The sequence below is a fragment of the Ranitomeya imitator genome, chromosome 1 (assembly GCF_032444005.1).
Source record: "Ranitomeya imitator isolate aRanImi1 chromosome 1, aRanImi1.pri, whole genome shotgun sequence".
Lineage (NCBI taxonomy): Eukaryota > Metazoa > Chordata > Amphibia > Anura > Dendrobatidae > Ranitomeya > Ranitomeya imitator.
Genome location: NC_091282.1, coordinates 627,968,624 through 627,996,368, shown reverse-complemented (window position 1 = coordinate 627,996,368; position 27,745 = coordinate 627,968,624). Strand labels below are relative to the sequence as shown.

Genomic DNA, 27,745 nt, shown 5'->3' with positions numbered 1-27,745 from the left:
TGGCCAGCTAGGGGTGTTAAATGTTACAATGACATTTCCCAGTGAATGCATTTGTAGTGGTTGAAAACAATGTTATAATTGAAAAAAGCTTCAAAAACGCTGCGTCTGAACTAAGCCTAAGTGGGAGAGGAAATTTTTGGTCTGGGGTTAAATATTTGGCCTTACAGGCAAGTCATTAAACTGCAAACGATGTGCCTTGACATATTTCCAAGCAAAACACATTTTGGTTTCGTTTTAATGTGTTTTTTGTGGCACCTAGAAAAATGGCATGAATCTTGAAAAAATGGATTAAAGCTGTGAACTAGGAGTCAGTAATGCTTCCAGGGGCTATCCTCATGATGTCCCTGTGTCATTTGACCAGTGTTTCCATCATTTTCAGACGTTTTTAGACCTTAAAAGGACCCGAGGGGGGATTGCTGTAAAAATACTCGGGTCTCCCATAGACTTACATTGGGCTCGTTGTTCGGGCCGAGTACCCGAATATTCCAATCTGCTCGACCCGAGCAACAAGTACCCGAGCATTTTAGTGCTTTCTCATCACTAGCAATGACATCATGACATTCATCAAGGCATAGTCAGCATCATATTTGCCCATGAGGAGTGAAGCGAAGACCACATTTGGAGTTGGTGTTTTAGGGAATAAGTGGTAAACCAACAGGTAGCTGTCTTCACAAGATCAGAAGCAAAGTGATTGTGATATTTTATTGCTTCATACCCTTGCCAGCTCACATGTATCCAGCAAAATAAAAGGTGACTGGTCATCATTTTACTGGATTTGTGCAAATATTTCTTCTTGTTTTATTTTATTATGATCTTCTTAAAATCTGAGCAAATCCCCAGGTACTCAATTCCCAATTTAAAGGAACAAATCATTACTAATTACTCAGGAATACCCAAAGACCTATATATTTCAGTCCTTAACAATGTCTGTAAAAGAAGAAGCTCATTTCACTACTAGACATCTGTGTCCCTCTGGCTGCTGAACCGTTACATTGGATTCATGTACTGGATATAATTTGGTTCTTTTCACATTTATCAAAATATTTCAATTTCCAATGTAATTTCTCAGGTAAGATAGTACTAGCTTGTCTTTAGACAGTAATTTTATGTTTTTCTTTTAGAAAATGCACTGTTGGTTACATCATCTGATGGGTAAAATCTCTGTTAAAATATAGTAGACCTCCAATGTTTTGCTTCTGTATCTTAAAAACGTAATCAGCAGATCCATACACTTGTCCTTTTTCAAGATCGAAGCTTTTAATTGCTGTCTAAAGCATTTCACCCTTTGACAGCTGCCATTTAAACAAGATTGTCAATGTTCATTACACCTCTGCAAACAGTTAAAATTTATGACTGATAATCTCCAATTATTGATAATTACCTAAATGGTCAGTTTTGCATCAGTTGTCTGAGGATATCTTCCTGAGCCAGGCAGATTAGTGTTGATTGCATTAATTTGCATCTTGTCATTAACTATGAAAACCTATCCTTCATATTTCATTTATTATGACATAGGTGCAATTTTCTCAATTTTTGTTGGTACAATGCCAACAGTGGAAATTGGTAGAATTCTTCCTTAGGACCTGAAGGGTCATTTTATTTATTTTTAATGTATTTATTTTACTCACCTATATAGATCCATTAATTCCACAGCACTTTACATACATTATCATAACTGTCCCCATTTGGGCTCACAATCTAAATTACATATCCGCCTGGCTTTGGAATTTGGGAGGAAACTGGAGTACCCGGAGGAAACCCACGCAAACACAGGGAGCACATACAAACTCATCCATAAATTAAATTCCAAAACAGGGCTAAGTTATTCCTACAGAACTTAAAGTGCTGACCTACAGGTCCCACAGCTTACTCAAAATCTTCAATTAATCTATTGGTTGAGTTACCAAAAAACAATCTAGAAAACTGCAGAACTCAGACCAGTTCTCTATTGCTTGTAGACAAACCTGTTCGATTCCGCCCACATCAGAAGTACACATTATCCATTTATATTTATCTTGGCATGTCTGTATTAAGAGAAGCAAGTATTTTGAGATCTTTTTTGGAAAAAATGAAAATTAAGAGACTTGTGATAAATCTTATAAACAATTAACTGTTGAAAATCTAAGTTTTTGTTTGATCACGGAAAGTATCTATTCTTGAGCGTTCCAAGAGAAAAGCCAGTTAGGTTATGTCTAGTTTTGGGTCTGATAAGGCAAAACAAATAACAATACGCATAGAAATCTGGTCATTGCCCTTAAGGGCCTCTTAGCTGGCATAACATATTAGTTTTTCCTAATGTTTTTCTTTGTTATACTTTTCATTTAAAGTTATATTCTTCTATAACCAGTGTAATATTTTCCCAGAACATGGAAGTATACAATGAAACACATGCATTAAATGAGTTCATCCTTATAGGAATCACCAATCAGCCATGGCTCCAGAAATTCCTGTTTGTTTTTGTCTTCTTTTTCTACCTTCTCGACATTTTTGGTAATCTAATCATAGTTTCATTGGCAATCAGAGATCCTACTCTACAGTCTCCAATGTATTTCCTTCTTGGCAATCTTTCCTTTCTGGATATGTTATTTTCTTCAGTGACCGTTCCAAAGATGATGATTGGGTTCCTCATGGAGAACACCATTTCTGTCAAAGGTTGTATCACCCAAATGTATTTTTTCCACTTTTTGGGATGCACAGAAGGTGTTCTCCTGGCCGCAATGGGTTATGACCGATATGTTGCTATTTGCCACCCACTACGATATGTAAGCATAATGGGGAGGTCTACTTGTATCCTGTTGGTTTTAACATCTTGGGTAACAGGTCTTACAACTTCATTAATTCATGCCATTATGTCATCCCAGCTCCCATTTTGCAATATTAAAAGAATTAAACATTTTTTCTGTGATGTGAAGCCAGTAATAAAGCTGGCATGTAAAGACATTTATGTGAACGAGGTCACCTTGGCCACAGTTAGTGGATTTCTGAGCACTAGCACCTTTTCTCTAACTATGCTCTCCTACATTTATATAATTACTCACGTCCTGAAGATTAAAACTTCGAAAGGAAGGTCCAAGATATTCTCAACATGTTCCTCACACTTTACCATTGTCATCCTGTTTTATGGGACAGCAATGTGCACTTACCTTGGACCTGCCTCCGAGACTTCACTGGAAAAAGATAGGATTGCCGCTATATTGTTTACAGTTTTTACACCAACAATGAACCCAATAATTTACACATTGAGAAACAAAGAGGTTAAGAAAGCAGTAAGAAAACTTATGAGAAGGTCATTACATTTTTAGAGCAGCTTTTACAAAGTAGATGGGTAAGTCATCAATGTGCCATATCGTGCTCTACCTGGAGAATTTTTGACATGCCCCTATACATTCAGGTTTTGCAGAATTATCAAGTTCCATCTCATAACTACCTCATGAAGAAATATATCCAGCATTAAAGAGGTTCTTCCATACAGACAACCCCTGTAAATATATGGTCTATATGAGACTATGGACAGTAAAATGGTGTATTTCCCACTAAAAGCTCCACTATATTTCTTAGAATGAACAGATGTTGCAAACAGAGGCTCCCACTTTTTAGAGATATCAGGCTGCGAAACATTTCAGCCTCAGTTGACATATTTGTTACAAACATCTACTTTCCTATAGGTTGCCTGTTAGCAAAGGGGATGTCCCGCTAAGACATCCCATCTAATTATGGATTGTTTTTTTACAGAAAATGATGTTGTGCTTTTTGCTAAAAGAATAAAATTCTGTATTTGTAGAGTGAAAAAAAGCAACTCAAGTTAAGTCTAACCAAGTAGAATAAAACATGAGACTCTTGTGAGTATTACCCAACATATTACAGGTCTTAAAATAAGCACAAAGCACAAGCCCATTTCCTCTGTACCAAGGGTGGGCAACACTCCAAAAACTACTCAAAACATATTGATCATGGAGTTATTAAACTCCATAAATCATGAAGCGTTAGATATACCAAGTAACTTTTATTAACACATAAAACTACAAACAATTAAAAGAATGCCTCACAGTTACAGATAGTAAACAATACAGAGATCAGCTAGATAAGCAGGTGTAAACCCATCCAGGTAACATCCATCTATATATCATAATGTGCAAAAAATATGCTTTTTCAAGCCCAAAGATACTGTTGTATATCGGTGACGATGCAGGCTATACAGAGGGAAACGGTCTAACGGTGCCATAAAACGCTGTGCAAGTATATCTCCCACCACTAAAGCCAGAGAGGGTCATAAAGAAAAGGCTGAAAAAATCAGTGCACGCAGGGAAAATTGCCCAGCAGCGGACGTAAGTACGCCTATAATAAATGACTAAGCCTATAAGTCTATGACCCTCGTAACAAACTGGCCAAATACAAAGGGAATACCCCACAGCTGGCGCCTGTAATGAAGAGAGTGAAGCACTCACCCCAATGTACAAACAACTCCAGCCCAGCAAACAATCCCGTCAGCCTATAGTCACAGCTCTTGATAAGGCTAAGAACCAATAAAGCTGCACAGAAGCAACAAACATATGAAAATGTAAACAGATCCCATACATATTACCTGAATACGTTTCCTGCAATGATAGCCTCGTGGCACGCTGAAGCTCTGTTAACCCCGACGCGCGTTTTGCATCTGCTTCCTCATTGTTTGTAGTTTTATGTGTTAATAAAAGTTACTTGGTATATCTAACGCTTCATGATTTATGGAGTTTAATAACTCCGTGATCAATATGTTTTGGATATTACAGGTCTTGTTTCCTTTTTCGGAGGTTCTGCTCCCAAAAACTTATGAGTTATTCCCACCTTATTTTATTGGCATAGCTGGATAGAGCTTGATTAATGTTTATTAATATTCCTTCCTGTTTCCTGGAGAGTTACAGTTTAATTTCTTTATTTCTTACAGTTCATTTCCTAGAGGACTGACCACTCTTATGGTCTAGCAGTAGTGTCTTAACATGCACAGTAATTTAACTCTACAATGCATGACAGTAGAAATCTACACTTTCATATAACACGGGCCTTTTAGGCCCATGTGCAAATCAACTAATTTAACCCCTTTCTGACCTCGGACGAGGTCAGAAGCCCCGCTTTGATGCGGGCTCCGGCGGTGAGCCCGCATCAAAGCCGGGACATGTCGGCTGTTTTGAACAGCTGACATGTGCCCGTAATAGGCGCGGGCAGAATCGCGATCTGCCCGCACCTATTAACTAGTTAAATGCCGCTGTCAAACGCAGACAGCGGCATTTAACTACTGCATCCAGCCGGTCGGCCGGAAATGACGTCATCGCTGACCCCCGTCACATGATCGGAGGTCGGCGATGCTTCAGAATGGTAACCATAGAGGTCTGTTATGATCCGGTGACCTTGGAGCTGCATGAGAACTTTCACTGGATAAAGTGGCCACTACACTGACCACAACCCTGAACTTAACACCGCAACTAGAAGTAGCCGTGGAGTGTACCTAACACACCTAGACACCTCGTCACAGCCGGAGGACTAAATACCCCTAAAGATGGAAATCGGAATACTATCTTGCCTCAGAGAAAATCCCCAAAGGATAGACAGCCCCCCACAAATATTGGTGGTGAGTCGGAGAGGAAAAAACATACACAGGCAGAAAAAACAGGATTTAGCACAGGAGGCCACTCTAGCTAGATAGGACAGAATCGGACAGAGTTCTGTGTGGTCTGTATTAAAACCCTTCAAAAAATCCACAGCAGAATATACAAAAAACTTCCTACATCTAACTAAAGATTCTATACACCAGGGGATCTCATATAGTTTTACTCCAAATTTCACCATAGCACATAAACCTCTATTGTATATAACTCAATGAGGTAAGGAGAATTTTCTTTCAAGTATAAATATTTTTATTAGCAAACACAAATAAAATAAATTACATACGATAAGAGTACCACAAACCAAGCAGGTTTAAATGGGAGTGTAACCAGGTAATTTCGCTGTTTTCCTTCTTCAGGAGGCGTGGCTAAAGCAAAGCTCATATCCGTATATATCGAGGGAGTGGGCCAATGGGAAGATGGCGATTAAGCAGATGTCAGCTAATATATGGCGCATGCGCCGGTGCTTCCCGGCTCCAAATGGGTACTTCCTTCTGCGCTCTTGAAACGCAAGCGGTCCACCGCTGCCTAGCAGCGGGGAGCGCCCGCGCGTCACCTGAGCACCTCGGGAGGATCCGAGCACGGTAACATCCGGTCATGCGCACTAGCTGAAGAACAGGGAAGAAATCCTAAGCAAGCGCAGTCGCGTCCAAGCTCAAAGCACGTACCTCCCTCGGCGCGCCTGCGACGTGAGCGATCCCCAGTTGCTAAGCAACGGGAAACGCTACAACGTCACAGAAGCGGTCCAGGAAAGGCACAAGCATAGAAACGCCTAGTTATGCCTGCAACAAAAGGAACATATAGGACAGAAAGATCCTGGGCATGCGCAAACGTAAGTAGTACCCTATTAGCTGCTATAGTGAAGAGTTCGGACATAAAAATATCGAACCGAACTCGCTGACAATAACGAAAAAAGAGACATATCTAGAACAACAACTAAAGAATGAAAATCATATAACAGCAAAAAAAGAAAGAATAATAAGTGAACATACGAGAACTACCGAATATAATGGTAGATAGTATGTAAATGCTAAATGTGGTTACAATAGCAGTGTATGTTACTCATACAAAAAAATATATATATAAAGTGCTACTAATTAATTGTGTGCATTGGTACCTGCGGTCAAACTAAGACAATGACAACCTGTGCCAATGTGAATCTTATATAAAAAGGAGTTTTTTTGATTAAAAAAGTTTTTCAAAATAATGGTGTGAGTAAGAATAGGGTGAAATTTTAGGTGATGCTAAAATTGTGTTGTATTATAAATTTTTTTTTGATGTGTACCTGTTATAGTATAAAAAACACTTGCTTCATATATCAGCAATATATAGAACATAGAAGCATGACACATATTAAAACAGCCAATATAAAGCAGAGGAATCTTAGAAGTTTCTCAGAGTCCATATTTGAGAGTCTTTAAACAGTCCAGATGCTCTTGTATTTTCCAGATGCAGGTTAATTCTCCACTTCCATACAAGCCCTTGGCCATCTCCACTCATAAACAAACAATCTAGAATAGTAGAACAAGAATATCAAAATCAAATAAAAACAATTAAAACCTAACGAATACAAGATAAAAACTATCCATGATGAAACCAAATTTAAAGAAATGAGCCAAACCCATGGCTCTCATTTAACCCATGGGGTATCAGAGTATTCAGCCTAAAAATCCAGCGGCTTTCTACCTGAGATAACACCTTAAATAAATTCCCTCCCCTAATGCCCAAAGTTACCTGATCGATAGCCATAAGTCGAATGTTACTGTCGTCGGAGTTGTGAACGGCTTGGAAGTGCCTGGTGAGGGTTTTAAGTTGTTCATTATCTTTTACTTCCTTGGATTTTTCTATATCTCGTATATGTTCACGGATTCTTACGCGAAATTCACGAGTTGTCATGCCGATATATAATTTATCACATGGACAGGAAGCCATATAGATTACTCCCTGTGACGTACAGGTAAGGTATTTTCTGATGGAAAAAGTGCGTGATTTATCCGAATTGCAAAATTCTTTGCTCTTGACTGTATTTGCACATGCTTTGCATTTTTTACAGGGAAAGAAGCCTCGTATTTCTCCATAAATATTCGTCTGAATGGATTTTTTGGGGGCATAATGACTTCTTACAAGTAAGTCAGATAGATTTTTTGACCTCTTCGCAGTGATAAGTTGTTTTGGTGTCAAGGTTTTCTTCAAAATAGGATCCGTGAGTAAGATGGACCAACGGTTATGTATGATTTTGGTTAATTCGTTCCATTGCCCATTAAACGTAGTGATTAACCTTACTTGTTCAGATTTTGGTTTCTTGTCTTTATTCATATACAAAAGTTGATTTCTTGTAGTACCCTGGGCTCTTTTGTAAGCATGGCGAATTGGGCGATGTCCATAGCCCCTCTCACGAAACCTAGAATAGAGATCAGCCGCTTGAGTTTGAAAAGCTTGATCAGTAGAACAGATTGTTAGGGCTGGCGGAATGCACCGAGTAAATATAGAGATGTTATTTGGTGCGTTTGCAGCCCGGGGTCCACCGTGCAGGAAAAGAACCTGCTGCTGGCAAACAGCGGCACAATATGGCGGTAGAAGCGAACTCTGTTGCTTCACAGAGGCGCTATAAGGAAAGGACTGTGTCCTGTTAAACTCCACAGGAATACACAGTAACTGCTGAGCAGATAGCAGCTTGTGGTCACGCAGTCCAGGAGGCAAACATACAATCTCCTCACCGGAGGAGCCGGTATTCTAGTGGCTTATTTCAGCCGGGGCCCTGTAACCAAACACACAATCTCCTCACCGGAGGTGCCGGTATTCTAGTGGCTTATTTCAGCCGGGTCCCTGAATACACACAAGCGTGACCACACTGGCGCAAAACTCATGTCATGCATTGATACTAGCGCATGGCCGTGCGGCCATGCGAGCCTTATATAGCTGCAGCAAGTAAAAGACCTTCCTAGAAGGACCAATGAGAGACTGCCATACCTGAGCATGTGACCCTAGATCTCCACTGAGAGATCTTACCCTGGGCATGCTCAGTGTGTGAAAAGCAGGAGTTAGTCCTAGCAGCTATAGGACCTTCCTACCATGTGACCTTCGATCTCCACTGAGAGATCTTACTTAGGGCATGCTCAGAATGAGAAAAGCAGGACTTAGTCGCAGAAGCATCTGCTCGCCGCTGCCCAGCACTGACTTCAATGGCAGAAGCAGGAAAGGCAGCAGTAACTCTTTGTACAGAGTGGGACTGAGCAAGACGCTTGAACTGACGTCTCCGCTGAGCAGGCTCAACTGCGGCAGGAGAGGAATGGGAGACCACAGCGGAGATGGCCCGAGATTCCCCCTGTGCAGAGGCGGGAACTCGACCCCTAACATTACCCCCCCCCTAGGGCCCCCCCTCCTTGGACCTTGCTACGCTCAAAGGCAGCAATGAGCTGCGGAGCCTGAATGTGCTCAGCAGGCTCCCAGGACCTGTCCTCAGGACCATAACCCTTCCAGTCCACCAAATAAAATATTTTACCACGTACCACCTTGCACCCCAAAATAGCATTCACCTCGTAATCGTCCGTAGACGAACCCGATGTCCCAGCAGATGACTCGGAAAACCGGGACATGTATACGGGTTTCAAGAGGGACACATGAAAGGTGTCGGTGATACCCAGGCGTGGCGGAAGGGCTAAACGATAGACCACAGGATTAACCTGTTCGAGGACCTTAAAAGGACCCAAGTAGCGAGGTGCAAACTTAGTGGACTCCACTCGCAGCCTGATGTTACGGGCGGAGAGCCACACCAAGTCGCCAGGAGCAAAGGTCGGAGCGGGGCGCCGATGTGCATCGGCGGAGGACCTCATTCTCTCCTTGGAGGCCCGAATGGCATCCTGAGTGCGGTCCCAAATATCCCGTGCCTCCACAGCCCAGTCTGCCACCCTGCAGTCGGCGGAATACACAGGGCATAGGCACAGGTACCCGCGGATGCTGACCATAGTTAAGGAGAAATGGGGTTTGTCCAGTGGAGTCGGCCACGGCGTTGTTCAGTGCAAACTCTGCCCAAGATAGCAAGGATGCCCAGTCATCCTGCCTGGCTGAGACAAAATGTCGCAGATATGTGACCAAGGTCTGGTTGGCCCTCTCTACCAACCCATTCGTCTCGGGATGATATGCGGAAGAGAGATTTAACTCAATGCTGAGAAGACGACAAAGCTCTCTCCAGAACCGAGACGCAAACTGGGGACCCCGGTCACTGACAATTTTGTCCGGCATACCGTGTAGGCGGAAGATGTGTTTTATGAACAACGCTGCCAAGGCCCGTGCAGAAGGTAACCGTGGAAGCGGGACCAAATGCACCATTTTAGAAAAATGATCGGTGACAACCCAAATGATGGTACAGCCACGAGACTTGGGCAAACCCACCACAAAGTCCATCCCGACCATCTCCCAGGGCCTGTCTGCCACCGGCAAGGGATAGAGTAACCCTGCTGGCCATTGTCGAGGAGATTTTTTTTTGGTACAGGAGACACATGCCTGAATGTAATCTCTGACATCACGAACCATATGTGGCCACCAGTACGACCTCGCCAGTAGCTCAGATGTCCTTTTTGTCCCAAAGTGTCCACCCACCCTGGACGAATGAGCCAAAGAGAGAACCTCCGGTCGCAAATTAATGGGTACAAAAGTCTTGCCCGGAGGCACAGACTCTAGCGAAACCGGAGTAACGGTTCTCAGGCTCTCAGAGGGGACAATAAGCCGAGGCTCCCCTTCCTCCTCCTCAGATGACACAACAGAGCGAGAGAGGGCGTCAGCACGAATGTTCTTCTCCCCAGCGAGATAATGGAGGGTGAAGTGGAACCGGGAGAAGAACAAGGACCATCTGGCCTGGCGAGAATTTAGCCGCTGGGCTGTTTGCAAATATAACAAATTTTTGTGGTCCGTGAAGACTTGAAAGGGAAAGCGAGCCCCCTCCAAGAGATGTCTCCACTCTGAGAAAGCCAACTTCATCGCTAGCAACTCCCTGTCCCCGATGGAATAATTCCTCTCCGCTGGTGTGAAGGTCTTGGAGTAGAAGAAGCAAGGATGCTTCCGACCTTGAGCATCCTTTTGGAAGAGGACTGCTCCTGCACCAACGGATGAGGCATCCACCTCCATTATGAATGGCTTATCAACATCGGGACGATGTAGGATGGAAGCGCTAGCAAAATGGGACTTAATAGAAGAAAAGGCCCTGGAGACCTCTTCTGACCACAATTTTGGATTTGCTCCCTTCTTGGTGAGGGCTACCAAGGGAGCTACCAAAGTTGAGAAGTGGGGAATGAACTGGCGGTAATAATTAATGAACCCCATAAAGCGCTGCACCGCTTTAAGAGAATGGGGTTCTTGCCAGTCCATCACAGCCTGTAGTTTGGCAGGATCCATAGCCAATCCCTGGGCGGAGATGATATAGCCCAGGAAAGGTAAAGACTCCTGCTCAAACATACACTTCTCCAACTTTGCATAGAGAGAATTTGCCCGTAAGAGGTCGAAGACTCTGCCAACATCTCTCCGGTGGGAGTCAATATCTGGAGAAAAGATGAGAATATCATCCAGATAGACTACGACCGAGGTGGAAAACATATCCCAGAAGATGTCATTGACAAAGTCTTGGAAAACGGCTGGGGCATTACAGAGCCCGAAGGGCATCACCAGATACTCATAGTGCCCATCTCTGGTGTTAAATGCCGTTTTCCATTCGTCCCCCTCACGGATGCGAATCAGGTTATAAGCACCCCGCAGATCTAATTTGGTAAATACCTTAGCTCCCCTTAGCCTATCAAAAAGCTCAGAAATCAGGGGCAGCGGGTATTTATTCTTAACGGTGATGGCGTTAAGACCCCTGTAATCTATGCAAGGACGTAATTCTCCATTCTTCTTCTGCACAAAGAAGAACCCTGCCCCTGCTGGTGACACTGACTTCCTAATGAACCCTCTTGCCAAATTCTCCTGGATGTATTGGGACATGGCCTCCGTTTCCGGAAGAGAGAGGGGATAGACACGTCCCCGAGGAGGTTCTGCTCCAGGCAAGAGATCTATAGGACAGTCATAGGGGCGGTGAGGCGGAAGGGTCTCCGCAGCCTTTTTGGAGAAGACGTCTGCATAGGACCAATAGTATTTGGGAAGAGAAGAGAGATTTGCGGGTATCTCAGTGGTGGAAACCTGAACGCACTCTTTCACACATCTGCCCTTACAGGATTCACTCCAACCCAATATCCTCCCAGAGGACCACTCAATATGTGGGGAGTGGAAACGGAGCCAGGGTATTCCCAGCAGAATCTCATCCATTCCCTCGGGAAGGACAAGAAGGGAAATTATCTCCTGGTGGGATGGGGACATAGCTAACGTGAAAGGAACAGTCTGGTGTGTGATCTGAGATGGAAGTGTCGACCCATTCACTACCCTAACAGTCACCGGTTTGGCGAGCATCACCAGAGGTATTGCATGGCGCAGAGCAAAAGCTGAGGAGATGAAATTCCCCTCAGCTCCAGAATCCACACAAAGCTCGACTGTTAGAGAGTAAGAGCCTAATATGATTGTCCCTTTGAAGGACAGCTTGGAGGAAAATGCCGCTGTGTCTAGTCAACCTCCTCCAAGGGTTACTAGACGCGATCGTTTACTCGACCGCCGTGGACATTTATTGGCATAATGTCCTTCTTGTTGGCAATTTCTGCAAACCACGGGTACTCGAGCGGTCCGAGACTTAGGTCCCGCTCGAGAAACCTCCATGGCCTCATGGGAGTCGGACGCCTGAACGGAAGATTCCAGAGGTCTGGCGAAGGTGGGAGCCAGCCGAAACCTCTGCCTACACTGGGCCCTCTCCAACCTCCGCTCGTTAAAACGGAGGTCGATGCGGGTAGATATAGAAATAAGCTCCTCCAGTGTGGCGGGAATCTCCCTGGTGGCCAAGGCGTCCTTCACATGGTCTGCCAGTCCTCTCCAGAACACCGGAATAAGGACTTTATCCGGCCATTCCAGCTCAGAGACCAGAGTCCGGAATTGCATGGCGAACTGGCTGACCATGGACGAACCCTGTGTTGTTGCCAACAATTGGAGCGCGGTATCGTGGGTGACACGAGGTCCCAAAAAGACCTGTTTCAGAGCGTCCAGGAAGAGAGGAGCACTCTGCGCCACACGATCATTGCGCTCCCATAGCGGCGTTGCCCACTCCAACGCCCTGCCCGACAAAAGGGATAAAATAAATCCCACTTTCGCCCGTTCCGTAGGAAAACGTGCAGCCAGAAGCTCAAGATGTATAGAGCACTGACTCACGAATCCCCAACATAGCTTACTGTCACCAGCAAACTTGTCTGGAAGCGGGAGACGGGATAAAGTCAGAGCAGGAGTGGCAGAGGACAAACTGTCTGCAGCTACACTTGCAGCCTGAACAGCGACTGCGGTAACATCCACAGCTGAGGTTGTGCGCTCGAGAGCCGTCAACCTACACTCCAGCTGCTGGATGTACCGCTGTAAACGCTGATCGTCCGCCATTTACCAGCCAGACCCTGGCGCTAGTATACTGTTAGGGCTGGCGGAATGCACCGAGTAAATATAGAGATGTTATTTGGTGCGTTCGCAGCCCGGGGTCCACCGTGCAGGAAAGGAACCTGCTGCTGGCAAACAGCGGCACAATATGGCGGTAGAAGCGAACTCTGTTGCTTCACAGAGTCGCTATAAGGAAAGGACTGTGTCCTGTTAAACTCCACAGGAATACACAGTAACTGCTGAGCAGATAGCAGCTTGTGGTCACGCAGTCCAGGAGGCAAACATACAATCTCCTCACCGGAGGAGCCGGTATTCTAGTGGCTTATTTCAGCCGGGGCCCTGTAACCAAACACACAATCTCCTCACCGGAGGTGCCGGTATTCTAGTGGCTTATTTCAGCCGGGTCCCTGAATACACACAAGCGTGACCACACTGGCGCAAAACTCATGTCATGCATTGATACTAGCGCATGGCCGTGCGGCCATGCGAGCCTTATATAGCTGCAGCAAGTAAAAGACCTTCCTAGAAGGACCAATGAGAGACTGCCATACCTGAGCATGTGACCCTAGATCTCCACTGAGAGATCTTACCCTGGGCATGCTCAGTGTGTGAAAAGCAGGAGTTAGTCCTAGCAGCTATAGGACCTTCCTACCATGTGACCTTCGATCTCCACTGAGAGATCTTACTTAGGGCATGCTCAGAATGAGAAAAGCAGGACTTAGTCGCAGAAGCATCTGCTCGCCGCTGCCCAGCACTGACTTCAATGGCAGAAGCAGGAAAGGCAGCAGTAACTCTTTGTACAGAGTGGGACTGAGCAAGACGCTTGGACTGACGTCTCCGCTGAGCAGGCTCAACTGCGGCAGGAGAGGAATGGGAGACCGCAGCGGAGATGGCCCGAGATTCCCCCTGTGCAGAGGCGGGAACTCGACCCCTAACACAGATTCTTTTTGCCCTTAAGTATTGACTTACTGGGATTGATCTGATAGTTGAAGGCAGATGGGATGATTGTGCACACAATAGAGAGTTAGTAGATGTAGGTTTTCTAAAAATAGTAGTGAAAATAGTACCATCCTGGTTGACAGATATGTCAATGTCCAGGAATGTAACTCTCCGACCAAAAGAATAAGTCAAATTTATATTCAGGTCGTTGTTGTTGAGATATGTCATCAAATCATTAAGCTCCTCCACAGTGCCCTCCCAGACAAACATAATGTCGTCGATATATCTAATCCAGTTTTGAATTTTTTCTATACCTGGAATTGAAGAGCACTGGAAGATATCTCTCTCCCAAAGACCTAAAAACAAATTCGCATATGAGGGGGCACAAGTCGCCCCGATAGCAGTCCCTTGCAATTGGAGGAATACCTGTTCCTTAAAGGTAAAGCAATTGTGTGTTAACACAAATTCCAGAAGTGTCAGGAGAAATCTTACCAGATCATTGTCCAAATTACTGTTATGCAGAAACCAAGAAACAGCCGCTAATCCTTGTGAGTGCCTAATTGACGTGTAGAGCGCCTCCACGTCAGCTATAACGAGAATCATATGATCTTCCAAGTGTAATTGGTCCAGGCTCCTCAGGGCAGCTGTCGTGTCAAGAATATGTGAAGATAAGCTGGAAACCAATGGTTTTAGATAATAATCAATAATTTTACACGCCAATTCATTAAGTCCCTCATTTCCCGACACTATAGGTCGACCCGGTGGATCACTAGAGTTCTTATGTAATTTAGGAAGTAAATAAAAGGTCGGTAATTTAGGTTTCAATGTCTCAATTGTTTCCAGCAGTTTTTTTGGAATAATTCCATTGTCATATGCCTCCAACATAATATTGACCAATTCTCTTTGAAATTCCTGTAAAGGAAAGTATGGTAATTTTTTGTAACATTTACTGTCATGAAGTAACTTAAAGGCCTGCTTTTCATAGAGGTGATTAGGCCAAATGACCAAATTACCCCCTTTGTCGGCCATTTTAAAGGTTACATCCTTCCACCCTTGTAATTCCTGAATGATTTTCTTTTCTGTAACGTCAGATGACTTACCGTAAAATCTAGAATTTATATTTTCTAAGTCATTTGTAACCATTTTAACAAAAACCTCAACAGCAGGGCAAGTATTGATGTTTGGACATTTTTTAGATTTATTAAACAAAAAATTGGGAAATTTGCTCACCATTCCCTGAGAGTCACCCTCTTCAGCTAACAATTCAAGTATGGTGAGCACTTCAGATTCTTCCATAGGGTTCAACGCCACTCCCATATTAGTTTTTTCGTGGTATCTTTTTTTAATAAAAAAAACTCCTTTTTATATAAGATTCACATTGGCACAGGTTGTCATTGTCTTAGTTTGACCGCAGGTACCAATGCACACAATTAATTAGTAGCACTTTATATATATTTTTTTTTGTATGAGTAACATACACTGCTATTGTAACCATATTTAGCATTTACATACTATCTACCATTATATTCGGTAGTTCTCATATGTTCACTTATTATTCTTTCTTTTTTTGCTGTTATATGATTTTCATTCTTTAGTTGTTGTTATAGATATATCTCTTTTTTCGTTATTGTCAGCGAGTTCGGTTCGATATTTTTATGTCCGAACTCTTCACTATAGCAGCTAATAGGGTACTAGTTACGTTTGCGCATGCCCAGGATCTTTCTGTCCCATATGTTCCTTTTGTTGCAGGCATAACTAGGCGTTTCTATGCTTGTGCCTTTCCTGGCGTGCTTCTGTGACGTTGTAGCGTTTCCCGTTGCTTAGCAACTGGGGATCGCTCACATCGCAGGCGCGCCGAGGGAGGTACCTGCTTTGAGCTTGGACGCGACTGCGCTTGCTTAGGATTTCTTCCCTGTTCTTCAGCTAGTGCGCATGACCGGATGTTACCGTGCTCGGATCCTCCCGAGGTGCTCAGGTGACGCGCGGGCTCTCCCCGCTGCTAGGCAGCGGTGGACCGCTTGCGTTTCAAGAGCGCAGAAGGAAGTACCCATTTGGAGCCGGGAAGCACCGGCGCATGCGCCATATATTAGCTGACATCTGCTTAATCGCCATCTTCCCATTGGCCCACTCCCTCGATATATACGGATATGAGCTTTGCTTTAGCCACGCCTCCTGAAGAAGGAAAACAGCGAAACGCGCATCGAGGCGGCAGGCAGGGGCTCCAGGTCTTCACTAGCTTTATGTAAGTTTATTATTTATACTCTGGTCCATTTTTTGTCTAATTTTCAGCTGGGTAACTACTTCGGTGGTAGGGATATAATATATGGCACAGGCCATTATATATAAAAAAGAAAAAAGAGAAAAAAACTCGCTTTCTAATGAAAACCCTGCTTTATACAGCCAGCTGCATCTATAGCGATCTGGACTAGGTCTATTCCCCCTGCTCTTAAAGGGCCAAAACTCCTTTTTCTCCTATATTTTTGCAACTTTACACAAGATTTATTTATACTAAATGCTTGGAGATATATGGTATTTGTTGTGATGGGGGCCTAATATAGCTATTGTTTAAATTACCTGGTTACACTCCCATTTAAACCTGCTTGGTTTGTGGTACTCTTATCGTATGTAATTTATTTTATTTGTGTTTGCTAATAAAAATATTTATACTTGAAAGAAAATTCTCCTTACCTCATTGAGTTATATACAATAGAGGTTTATGTGCTATCTAACTAAAGATGTAGGAGCGTATATCTGCAACTCCAGTGAAACCAACCAGACTGAGAAAACACAGACACAGTCTAATCTGGACAAAAGAAAAACAAACGAACAGTACTGAAAATAAGCACACTGCATGTGTGCCACAGGAAAAGAAACAGACACTTACGGTATCTTTGCTGAACTGGCAGATAAGCAGGAGAGGCCAGGCAGAGATCCAACACTTCCAAAGAAACATTGACAACTGGCAAGGGCTAAAGGATCCTGCACACCTAAATATCCCAGTCATAATTGTAATTATCCGATACACCTGGCCAGGACTGCAAGTCAGAGACAACTGCATTCCCACCAACAACCACTGGAGGGAACCCAAGAGCAGAATTAACAACAGAGGTCCTTGAGACCTCTATGGTTACTGATCACCGGTAGCTGTGAGCGCCACCCTGTGGTCGGCGCTTCTAGCCTCCCATGGAGGCTATTGAAGCATGGCAAAAGTAAAAAAAAAAGTGAAAAAAAAGTGAAAAAAATAAAAAAATATAAAAGTTTAAATCACCACCCTTTCGCCCCAATCAAATTAAATCAATAAAAAAATCAAATCTACACATATTTGGTATTGCCCGATCTATCAATAAAAAAAAACATTAACCTGATCGCTAAACGGCATAGCGAGAAAAAATTCGAAACGCCAGAATTACGGTTTTTTTTGGTTGCCGTGACATTGCATTAAAATGCAATAACGGGCGATCAAAAGAACGTTTCTGCACCAAAATGCTATCATTAAAAACGTCATCTCAGCACGCAAAAAATAAGCCCTCAACCGACCCCAGATCATGAAAAATGGAGACGCTACGGGTATCGGAAAATGGCGCAATTTTTTTTTCTTTTTAGCAAAGTTTGGAATTTTTTTTCACCACTTAGGTAAAAAATAACATAGTCATGTTAGGTGTCGATGAACTCGTAATAACCTGGATAATCATAATGTCAGGTCAGTTTTAGCATTTAGTGAACCTAACAAAAAACAAGTGTGGGATTGCACTTTTTTTGCAATTTCACCACACTTGGAATTTTTTTTCCCGTTTTGTAGTACACGACATGCTAAAACCAATGATGTCGTTCCAAAGTACAACTTGTCCCACAAAAAATAAGCCCTCACATGGCCAAATTGACAGAAAAATAAAAAAGTTATGGCTCTGGGAAGGAGGGGAGTGAAAAACGAACATGGAAAAACGAAAAATCCCAAGGTCATGAAGGGGTTAACTGACTTTTCCTTCTTAACTTTGAAAGACACCATTGTTGATTTGCTGCTGAAACTAGAGATGAGCGAATTTGATCAGAAAATGATCGCCAAACATAAATTCGGCACGAATATGGCACATTCGGATTCATGATCGGAAACCTGAGCAAATTTAATAAAATCAGTAACATTTGGAAAAAAGGTGGGAAAATATTTGCGTTGCAACAAAAATGTTTTCAGCACTTTAGCAACGATAATGGTGGTGTTTTCTAAGCGTTTGGCACGTGTTTGATGAGGGGAGGGGGTTTACAGAGCTCAGAGGCGCCGCGTTCTTGGAAGCACAGCACAACAGTCATTTGTTTTTTCTTCCTAACTTTATGTGTGCACATTGTGGCTAGCCAATCAGGGCGTGGTAAACAGCCACAATGTCCTGACACTACCGCTTGTGTCATTGGTTGCTGAAATCACATGTCCCTCTACATATAAATATCTGACGTGTTTTTAGCACCATTTCGACCCTGATACAGTGCAGTGAAGTTGCTCCTGACGCTGCCACTGTTTGCATCAAGATTTCAGCTGTTTAGTTAAGCGGTTGCATATCAGTCAGAGAGTGTAGCTAGATAGTGTCAAGTGTGGCTGTAAAATTCACCTTCCGGATTTTTTTTTTCGGGGGGGGGGGGGGGGGGGGCATTACTGAGGTTCTCAGATAAAGCTGGCAGGGCACATGTCCAACAAGTGTGTTGTGCACTGCTTCTATAGTGCTCCATGCACAAGTATAGCATTCTAAATTATATTATTTCAGTAGCTAAATGTGAAAAAGCCTGCTATATCCCACATTTTAGCTAGTAAGATAGTAAGATAGGTGGTTGCATATCAGTCAGATATTGTAGCTAGTGTGGCTGTAAAATTTATCTTCCAGCACTTTTTTTTCTTTTTTGGCCATACTGAGGTGCTCAAACAAATCCAGCAGGACATGTGTTATGCACTGCTTCTATTGTAATCGATGCACAAGTATAGCAATCTAGTTCACGTGTAGCTAGTAGTGATGGGCGAGCACTAAAATGCTCAGGTGCTCGTTGCTCGGGTCGAGCAAATTGGATTACTCGGGTACTTGGCCAGAACAACGAGCCTAATGTAAGTCTATGGGAGACCCGAGTATTTTTACCACAATCCCCCCAGGGGTCCTTTTAAGGTCTAAAAACGACTGAAAATGATGGAAACACTGGTCAAATGACACAGGGACATCAGGATCGCCCCTGGAAGCATTCCTGACTCCTAGTTCACAGCTTTAATCATTTTTTCGAGATTCATGCCATTTTTCTTGGTGTCACAAAAAACACATTAAAACGAAACCAAAACAGGTTTTGCATGGAAATATGTCAAGGTACATCGTTTGCAGGTAAATGACTTGCCTGTTAGGCCAAATATTTAACCCCAGACCTTTCAACCCACATACTGGATGAGCCCATGAAAATACACTTCATAATATGCATTTTGTACTCAGTCAGTACTCCTTTGTTTTACACATTGGAAGCAAGGCCAGCTCTGCTGCATAATGGACCCCATTAGGCCTTGGAACCCACATACTGAATGGGCCCATGAAAATCCACTCGTATTTTGTAATGGTATGATAATTCCCTCTTTGCACAATTATATACAGGAGAATTTGGCAATTTTATTTGCCATATTGTTAACACTAAGGTTCAGATACAGCTTTAAAAAAGGCTAATACTTGCAATACAACACAATTTTATTGCTAACAATAAAATTCAAGGAATAGTATGATTGACTAGTGTGAGTGTGTACACTTTTGTATATGTTAACATACACCAGTTAATAAGTACATATAAGGATTAAATAAATATAGTGATTATACGTACATCTGAAGATACACTGCATGGGCGTCCCAAATTATGCAGGTATCAGCACACTGTACTTGTACAGGTACCCCAGTTTTGGCATCTGTCTTAATCATGTTTCTCTGGTCTTATATAGTGATTTACACTATGTAGTAACTCTAGTTTCACCCAGACCTTCAAGTGGCCACTTTTCAAGTTTGGATGAAACTGAGATATCATGGATTCATCAGACAAGGGGCCATAAACCCTTAGAAAATAAAAGCCACAAGGATTTACATCAAACCACCTCTAGCATAGTTTCAGTAAACCTTAATGTTTTACAATGACAAATAGCAAACATATAGAGGCTTAGACCTGTTTGTGAAGTAAATAAACAAACATTTATCAGGAGACATTGCAAGAGACCGAGTTAAGAAGTAGGCCCAATGTAATGTCATGCCCAATTCCCCAATGTGTTGTCCTTTTTCAAAAAAATAAAATAGTTGCATCACAGCCCCCTAGCTCAAAAATCAGTGGCCTATAACAGTACAGAACACGTTAAGCCTGGTGATCTAGTGGCAGTTAAAGGACACATTGCAGGAGACCGAGTTAAGAAGCAGGTCCAATGTAAAGTCATGCCCAATTCCCCAATGTGTTGTCCTTTTTTTAAAAAATAAAAGAGTGCCATCACAGCCTCCTTGGACAAAATGCACTGTACAGACCACGTTTACCCTAGTGATATAGTGGTTCTGGATGAGGAGGATGAGGATTAGGAGGAGGATAAGAACAAACAGACCAAATCTGGAAGTATATATACCCATGTGTGGTTGTGAAGAGGTGCATGAGAATACACCTTCCCAAAAGAGAGAATGTATTTGAGGTTATGTTGCGCTGTTTTCACTTGGTGGTGTACAGAAGTCGTTCCCAATCCAGCGCTTGTTTATTTTTATAAGAGTCAGCCTGTCAGCATTTTCAGTTGACAGGCGGATGCGCTTATCTGTTATAATTCCACCAGCGGCACTAAAAACCTGCTCGGTAGTGTTGAGCGATACCTTCCGATATCCAGAAGTATCGGTATTGGATTGGATCGGCCGATATCCAAAAATTCCACCAGCGGCACTAAAAACTCTCTCTGACAGAACGCTAGCAGTAGGGCAGGCCAGGACCTACAAGGCGTAGAGAGCCAGTTCATGCAACGTGTCCAGCTTGGATGCCCAATAATTAAAAGGCACAGAGGAATCACGGAGGACGTTTGTACGATCTGCAAGGTACTCCCTCACCATCTTCCCAAACATAGCACATCTTGTGACAGCACCACTTGCCTCTGTGCCGCCACGATGGGAGGGTCTGAGAAAACTGTCCCAGACCTTGGTCATTGTTCCCCTGCATGAGCTGGATTGTTCTTCTGTCTCTCTCGCTTAGACTCCTTGGTTGTACAAAAAAACTCTGACGTCTGCTACCAGCGTTCTCACATGGGAATTTTCTTAGTAATTCCGCTACAAGGGCCCTTTGGTACAGCAACATTTTAGTACACCTCTCTGCCTCAGGCAGAAGAGATTGAAAGTTCTCCTTGTAGCGTGGGTTTAGAAGTGTGGCACTAACCAGTAATGAGTGTCACCCAAAATTTTGACAATCCGAGGGTCATGTGAAATGCAGCGCAACATAAAGTCAGCCATGCGTGCCAGACTGCTAACAGGCAAGACTGTCCATGCTGTCCTCCTCCTCCTCATCCTCATTCTCCTCCTTCCTGTCCTCAGGCCATCCCTGCTGAACAGAAGCTAACACAGATGTGTTTGTGGTACTGTCTATAGTTCATGAAAGTAGCTCCTGTTCTTCTTCCTCCTCCTCCTCCTCATTGACTACCAATCCACGTTGAGAAGATATGCGGCTGGGCTGAGTGCAATCCCCCTGTATGTTTCCTTGCTCCACGTCCTCCTGCTCCACCTGCAAAGCATCCTCTTTGATTGTGAGCAGAGAGGTTTTCAGAATGCTGAGAAGTGGGATGGTGATGCTAATTATGGCGTCATCACCGCTCACCATCTTGGTGTAGTCCTCAAAGTTTTGGAGGATGTTACATATGTCTGGCATCCATGTCCACTCCTGAGGTCTTATGTGTGGAGTTTGACCTGAAATTCGACGGCCTTGTAGATGTGGTAGTCAACGGCCCTCTTTTGCTTACAAATCCTTTTCAACATATGCAGCGTAACGTTCCAGTGCGTGGGGATATCACACAACAGTTGGTGAGTTGGAAGCTGAAAACGCTGCTGAAATACGGCAAGGGCGGCTGAAGCTGTAGCTGACTTTTTCAAATGGACAGTCAGACGGCGTACATTCACTAGCAGATCCGGCAGCTCTGGGTAGCTTTTCAGAAAACGTTGAACCATGAGGTTAAGCACATGGGCCAAGCAAGGTACGTGTGTGAGCTCATCTTGCCTCAGAGTCACGACCAAGTTCCGGCCATTGTCACACACGACCATGCCTGGCTGTAGGTTCAGCAGTGTCATCCAAACATCTGACTGCTCTTTCAGTGCTGTCCACAACTCTTCTGCATAGTGCGGTTTGTCACCTATGCAGATTAGCTTCAGCACGGCCTGTTGCCGCTTGGCTGAAGCAGTGCTGCAGTGCTTCCAGCTGCTGACTGATGTGTTGATTTCAGAGATGGAGGATGAAGAGGAGGAGGAGGAGGAGGTGCAGGAGCTGTAGACTGTGGGGGCAACCCTGCTTGACATAGGGCCAGCAATCCTCGGTGTGGGGAGGATGTGTGTCCGACTGGGTCCCGGCTTTCAGTATGTTAACCCAGTGTGCCGTCATTGAGATGTACCATCCTTGCTCACAAGCACTTGTCCACGTGTCCGTGGTTAGGTGGACTTTCCCTATAACAGCAATGTTGAGGGCACGGGTAATGTTGTGGGACATAGCTGAACTAGAGCGGGTGCAGAGAAGAGCGACCAAGGTTATTAGAGGACTGGGGGGTCTGCAATACCAAGATAGGTTATTACACTTGGGGCTATTTAGTTTGGAAAAACGAAGACTAAGGGGTGATCTTATGTTAATGTATAAATATATGAGGGGACAGTACAAAGACCTTTCTGATGATCTTTTTAATCATAGACTTGAAACAGGGACAAGGGGGCATCCTCTGCGTTTGGAGGAAAAAAGGTTTAAGCATAATAACAGACGCGGATTCTTTACTGTAAGAGCAGTGAGACTATGGAACTCTCTGCCGTACGATGTTGTAATGAGTGATTCATTACTTAAATTTAAGAGTGGACTGGATACCTTTCTGGAAAAGTATAATGTTACAGGGTATATACAGGTCCTTCTCAAAAAATAAGCATATAGTGTTAAATTTCATTATTTACCATAATGTAATGATTACAATTAAACTTTCATATATTATAGATTCATTATCCACCAACTGAAATTTGTCAGGTCTTTTATTGTTTTAATACTGATGATTTTGGCATACAACTCCTGATAACTAGAGTTGAGCGACCTTGACCTTTTTAGAGTCGAGCCGGGTTTTGCGAAACCCGACTATGTCCAAAGTCGGGTCGAGTGAAATCGGCCGATTATGACGTAAAGTCGGGATCGACCGAAACACGAAACCCAATGCAAGTCAATGGGGCAGCATAGTCGGCAGTGAGTGGGGGCCAGGAAAACACCTAGAGTACCCATTTTAATGTCAAAACCATCCATTCTTCTTAATGAAGCTTGTCAAGCGTAATTTACCTTATAATAATTGGAAGGCATTTGAAATTGGGGGTCATTTGGCTAAAGTTGTGGGGGGTAGGGCTGGTTCAAGTAATTAGTGGGCCCAGGAAATCTGGACCACGTCACGGCAGTGGAGCAGGGAGAGGTAAGTATTTCAACTTTGCAAGTGCTGTGAACCTGAGCAAGCAGGGGGGGCCCACTCGTTGGCATTGGCACTGGCACAGGGCCCCTCAAAGTACAGCGGTGTGTTTGCACGGCGGGGGCGCCTCCCACCGGCAGCAACACTTTTGCGTACTATGAGAGGCCCTGTGCCAGTGACGTCGCCAACTAGTATTCCTCCCCCCACCTGATGAAGGAACCTGCACTTTCATCTGCACCTTCCTCTTTGTCCCCGTGTAAGGTGGTATGGTATGCGGGAAGAGCAACCTGACTTTCAGCAGGGTCACAATGTTGTTGTGTAGCGTGCACGGGGAATGTTGCGTTATGGGTCAATGTACCAGCAGACTCATCTATCACTGGCTGGGCAATGGGCACGATGAAGTGGAAACACAGATATAGGCCCAAAGAAGAAAGTGGGCTAAATGCAGTTCAAAATTGGTAACACAGGAATAACCAGGGGGCATTGCAGTGGAGGACAACTGGAATGAGAGGCTGACACAGAGAGTAGGGCCAAATCAGTAAGTAGTCGAAATGCAGTTCAAAATTGGCAACCGTAGTAAACAGGCGGCACAGCTTTGTTCAGTGGAGGAGAACAGCAAGGAGTGGCAGACACCGATAGTAGGCCCCAACCCAACTAGTAGGCCAAATGCAGTCTAACATTAACAACTACTTAACGAGAGGCTGAAAATGGAATTTCAGGACAGGAAACCAGGAGAACAGCAAGGAGTGGCAGACACCGATAGTAGGCCCCAAACCAACTAGTACGCCAAATGCAGTTGTTCCATTTAACCACAATTTAATGAGAGCCTGAAGATAGAAGCTCAGGAAAGGCAACCTGGGGAACACCTTGGAGTGTAACACACCATCTCTCTCCACCCCATACCCATTTTGTAGGCCTAATGCTGTGTACTTTTCTACAACTACTAAACGAGAGTCGGAAGACCGAAGCAATGGCAAGGAAACCTGGGGAACACCTTGGAGTGTAACACACCATCTCTCTCCACCCCATACCCAATTTGTAGGCCTAATGCTGCCTACTTTCCGACACCTACTAAACGAGAGCATGAAGATCGAAGTTCAGGAAAGGCAACCTGGGGAACACCTTGGAGTGTAACACACCATCTCTCTCCACCCCATACCCATTTTTTAGGCCTAATGCAGTGTACTTTTCTACAACTACTAAACGAGAGTCGGAAGACCGAAGCAATGGCAAGGAAACCTGGGGAACACCTTGGAGTGTAACACACCATCTCTCTCCACCCCATTCCCCATTTTTTAGGCCTAATGCAGCCTACTTTCCGACACCTACTAAACGAGAGCATGAAGATCGAAGCTCAGGAAAGGCAACCTGGGGAACACCTTGGAGTGTAACACACCATCTCTCTCCACCCCATACCCATTTTGTAGGCCTAATGCTGTGTACTTTTCTACAACTACTAAACGAGAGTCGGAAGACCGAAGCAATGGCAAGGAAACCTGGGGAACACCTTGGAGTGTAACACACCATCTCTCTCCACCCCATACCCAATTTGTAGGCCTAATGCAGCCTACTTTCCGACACCTACTAAACGAGAGCATGAAGATCGAAGCTCAGGAAAGGCAACCTGGGGAACACCTTGGAGTGTAACACACCATCTCTCTCCACCCCATACCCAATTTGTAGGCCTAATGCAGCCTACTTTCCGACACCTACTAAACGAGAGCATGAAGATCGAAGCTCAGGAAAGGCAACCTGGGGAACACCTTGGAGTGTAACACACCATCTCTCTCCACCCCATACCCATTTTTTAGGCCTAATGCAGTGTACTTTTCTACAACTACTAAACGAGAGCCGGAAGACCGAAGCAATGGCAAGGAAACCTGGGGAACACCTTGGAGTGTAACACACCATCTCTCTCCACCCCATTCCCCATTTTTTAGGCCTAATGCAGCCTACTTTCCGACACCTACTAAACGAGAGCATGAAGATCGAAGCTCAGGAAAGGCAACCTGGGGAACACCTTGGAGTGTAACACACCATCTCTCTCCACCCCATACCCATTTTGTAGGCCTAATGCAGCTTACTTTTCTACAACTACTAAACGAGAGCATGAAGATCGAAGCTCAGGAAAGGCAACCTGGTGAAAACCTTGGAGTGTAACACAACCTGTCTCTACACCCCATACCAAATTTGTAGGCCTAATGCAGCGTAGTTTCCACCAACTACTAAACGAGAGCCGGAAGATCGAAGCTCATGAAAGGCAACCCGGGGAACACCTTGGAGTGTAACACAACCTCTCTCTACACCACGAAAGGGCTGATTCTTAGGAAGGAAGGCTGTTGTAAATAAGCATTGCGCGTCCGAGGGTGATTATATTCTTATTCGGTATCTACTCACCCTCGGACGCGCCATGCTTCTTGATTTGTAATTAATGTTTATTTGCAATGTGCTTTTGACTTACTCAATTATTTTTTTAATTATTGATTTTATTAAATTAATAGTTTAACATCTTATTGGAAATAATTTAAAGGAGACGCGACAGGACAACACTCGGTGGATGCCATATCTGTGTTAACAACTCCAAAAAACTTTCAGTTAACTTCTTGCAGGAGAAAGAAATTGTAGCTGTTGGACCTTTGTAGTACAGTTCCAGATATTTGTTGTGTGTTTGTTTTGATTGTTAAAATGTCTGCATTTGAGATCTCAACACGATCTTATTTTTTATAATCAAATTAATTTTTTAAATATTTTATTAGGTTGGTTCAAGGGGTACACGGGCCGCAGTAGACAGGTCAGTGGAGGCCTAGTGGAAGGAGGGACCGCAGATGCGCCACTGTTTCACCCATACACAATTAGTAGGCCTAATGCAGCGTAGTTTCCAACAGCTACTAAACGAGAGCCGGAAGATCGAAGCTCAGGAAAGGCAACCTGGGGAACACCTTGGAGTGTAACACAACCTCTCTCTACACCACGGAAGGGCTGATTCTTAGGAAGGAAGGCTGTTTTAAATAAGCATTGCGCGTCCGAGGGTGATTATATTCTTATTCGGTATCTACTCACCCTCGGACGCGCCATGCTTCTTGATTTGTAATTAATGTTTATTTGCAATGTGCTTTTGACTTACTCAATTATTTTTTTAATTATTGATTTTATTAAATTAATAGTTTAACATCTTATTGGAAATAATTTAAAGGAGACGCGACAGGACAACACTCGGTGGATGCCATATCTGTGTTAACAACTCCAAAAAACTTTCAGTTAACTTCTTGCAGGAGAAAGAAATTGTAGCTGTTGGACCTTTGTAGTACAGTTCCAGATATTTGTTGTGTGTTTGTTTTGATTGTTAAAATGTCTGCATTTGAGATCTCAACACGATCTTATTTTTTATAATCAAATTAATTTTTTAAATATTTTATTAGGTTGGTTCAAGGGGTACACGGGCCGCAGTAGACAGGTCAGTGGAGGCCTAGTGGAAGGAGGGACCGCAGATGCGCCACTGTTTCACCCATACACAATTAGTAGGCCTAATGCAGCGTAGTTTCCAACAGCTACTAAACGAGAGCCGGAAGATCGAAGCTCAGGAAAGGCAACCTGGGGAACACCTTGGAGTGTAACACAACCTCTCTCTACACCACGGAAGGGCTGATTCTTAGGAAGGAAGGCTGTTTTAAATAAGCATTGCGCGTCCGAGGGTGATTATATTCTTATTCGGTATCTACTCACCCTCGGACGCGCCATGCTTCTTGATTTGTAATTAATGTTTATTTGCAATGTGCTTTTGACTTACTCAATTATTTTTTTAATTATTGATTTTATTAAATTAATAGTTTAACATCTTATTGGAAATAATTTAAAGGAGACGCGACAGGACAACACTCGGTGGATGCCATATCTGTGTTAACAACTCCAAAAAACTTTCAGTTAACTTCTTGCAGGAGAAAGAAATTGTAGCTGTTGGACCTTTGTAGTACAGTTCCAGATATTTGTTGTGTGTTTGTTTTGATTGTTAAAATGTCTGCATTTGAGATCTCAACAC

General features: G+C 43.7%; 1 protein-coding gene across 1 annotated transcript; it reads left to right on the top strand.

Moving 5' to 3' along the window:
• Positions 1-2,366: 2,366 nt before the first annotated feature.
• LOC138638142 (olfactory receptor 12D1-like) lies at positions 2,367-3,302 on the top strand. Its single transcript, XM_069727231.1, has one exon. The coding sequence runs from the start codon at positions 2,367-2,369 to the stop codon at positions 3,300-3,302; it is 936 nt and encodes a 311-aa protein (XP_069583332.1).
• The last annotated feature ends 24,443 nt before the right edge of the window (positions 3,303-27,745 follow it).

Bases quoted from the DNA above. Each gene is read 5' to 3' on its own strand.
- LOC138638142 (XM_069727231.1), top strand. From the start codon at position 2,367: ATGGAAGTATACAATGAAACACATGCATTAAATGAGTTCATCCTTATA.